The 1,901-nt window shown below is 41.9% G+C and overlaps 2 protein-coding genes across 2 annotated transcripts in view; one reads left to right on the plus strand and one right to left on the minus strand.

Moving 5' to 3' along the window:
- Positions 1-1,901, plus strand: part of LOC101855922 (solute carrier family 22 member 16) — a gene marked incomplete at its 3' end in the record, with an annotated part of 25,200 nt that overhangs the window by 16,446 nt on the left and 6,853 nt on the right.
- Positions 1-1,901, minus strand: part of LOC101855696 (GTPase IMAP family member 7) — an 8,009-nt gene that overhangs the window by 4,721 nt on the left and 1,387 nt on the right. Inside the window, exon 2 of the mRNA XM_005112676.3 lies at positions 229-386. Coding sequence (XP_005112733.1) covers positions 229-369 — 141 coding nt within the window. The 5' untranslated portion in view covers positions 370-386. The remainder of the gene's footprint in view (positions 1-228; positions 387-1,901) is intronic.

A 1,901-nucleotide genomic window follows, 5' to 3' on the forward strand; every position in this document is an offset into this window, starting at 1 on the left:
AGAGAGAGAGAGAGAGAGAGAGAGAGAGAGAGAGAGAGAGAGAGAGAGAGACAGACAGACAGACAGACAGACATACAGAGAGAGAAAGAGAGACAGACAGACAGACAGACAGACAGACAGACAGACAGACAGACAGACAGACAGACAGACAGACAGAGAGAGAGAGAGACCCGCCCACCCCCCACCCTCCAAAAAAAAACAACCCACAACTAAACAACCCACACTCACTTCGAAAGCCGGCCGCGCCAAGATGGTGTTGCCAGTAGAACTTTTGCCGTGACCAGTTTTCCCGAGCAAGAACAGAACCAACTCTCTGCCTTCCACTTCTGTGGAGTTCCCGGATGTCACAGGTTCAGCAGCCTGCGCCATTTTGGATTTTGTTTCTTCTGTGGAATCAGAGGCGAAGCGTCTATATAATCAAATAATCACTGCTTCCCTCCCTAATTTTGAAACATTGTCGCAGTCAAATTCACCCATAGACGTAATCCTCATAAATTAAATGTAAAAAGACGTTTATAATCACCAATGAACAATAGACTATGCCTAACCTTCAAAACCGTTTCATTGCCACAGAAATAGCCTGTTCGCCCCTATCGGGCCACTCCATAAGCAGGCACCAGCTTTGATTAAGTAAGCTTAAAGTGAGGCTGGGAGAGTCAACCAATAGATTTGAAGGGAACATGTGCATAGCAGTCAGAGCTGTTTCATTGTCGCATATACCCTGTTCACCCCTTTCGGGCCACAGTTATAAGCACCCAGACGCGCTGATTATCTAAGCGAACTATTACACTGGTCGAGTCTACCTCACAGATGTGAGGGGAACTAACTCCTAATAATCCTTTGACTCCTGCTACTACACTGCTAGTGCTTGTTTTTTTCCTCGACTTTTTAACGTCCTATAATCAGATCGTGACCTCGATTATGACAGCGGCTCCTGGCCGCGAAAAGCTAGACAAAAAACAGCCAAATGTGAAATAAAAAATTAATAATTGGCATTCTCTACCAAAGTGTTTCGGCTGTCTGGTATAACATGCCATTGTAGTGCTGACATCTGTGCTTCTTTCCTTGGTGTTCGTGTGTTCAAATCTAAAGTTAAATTTAAGGTTAGTTAGAATAAATATTAAATGAAATACTTTCCCGATTATTTTAGCAGTTGAACAAGCATACAACATGAATTCAGGATTTGTTTTCATTCACAACTCAGAGTTGCCGCCTCCAGTGCCAGTAAGATTCTTGTGACTTGTGTGAGTGTGATATCTCCAGGCCCTATCTGGTCACATTTCACTTTGATTACCCTGTCAAACAAGTCAGCATTCGCCCGTGTGTGGAATAGTTAGTTTGCCATGAGCCTGTTCTTCGTTTGTCTGTTCTAGTTTTTAGTTGATTGTTTGTTTGTTTGTTTTTATTGTTTTTTTAAAATAATGTTGTAGTTATAGTTGATATCGCCGAGCCGTAGAGGAGTCCAAAAGTTACATGGAAATCAAAAGCGAAGAGAAAAAAAAATAGGAACAGGGAAGAAGAAGAAATACGAAGAGGGAAGAAGGAGAATTAAAACAATTGTTATGAGGAGGAGGAGGAGGAGGAGGAGGAGGAGGAGGAGGAGGAGGTGAACGAGAAGAAGACGAACCATGAGAAGAAGAAGAAGAAGAAGAAGAAGAAGAAGAAGAAGAAGAAGAAGAAGAAGAAGAAGAAGAAGAAGAAGAAGAAGAAGAAGAAGAGGAAGAAGAAGAAGAAGAAGAAGAAAAAGAAGAAGAAGAAGAAGAAGAAGAAGAAGAAGAAGAAGAAGAAGAAGAAGAAGAAGAAGAAGAAGAAGAAGAAGAAGAAGAAGAAGAAGAAGAAGAAGAAGAAGAAGAAGAAGAAGAAGAAGAAGAAGTTGTAGTTTATTAGTTCTCCCCCCCCCC

Source organism: Aplysia californica, unplaced genomic scaffold (assembly GCF_000002075.1).
Source record: "Aplysia californica isolate F4 #8 unplaced genomic scaffold, AplCal3.0 scaffold01360, whole genome shotgun sequence".
Classification (NCBI taxonomy): Eukaryota; Metazoa; Mollusca; class Gastropoda; order Aplysiida; family Aplysiidae; genus Aplysia; species Aplysia californica.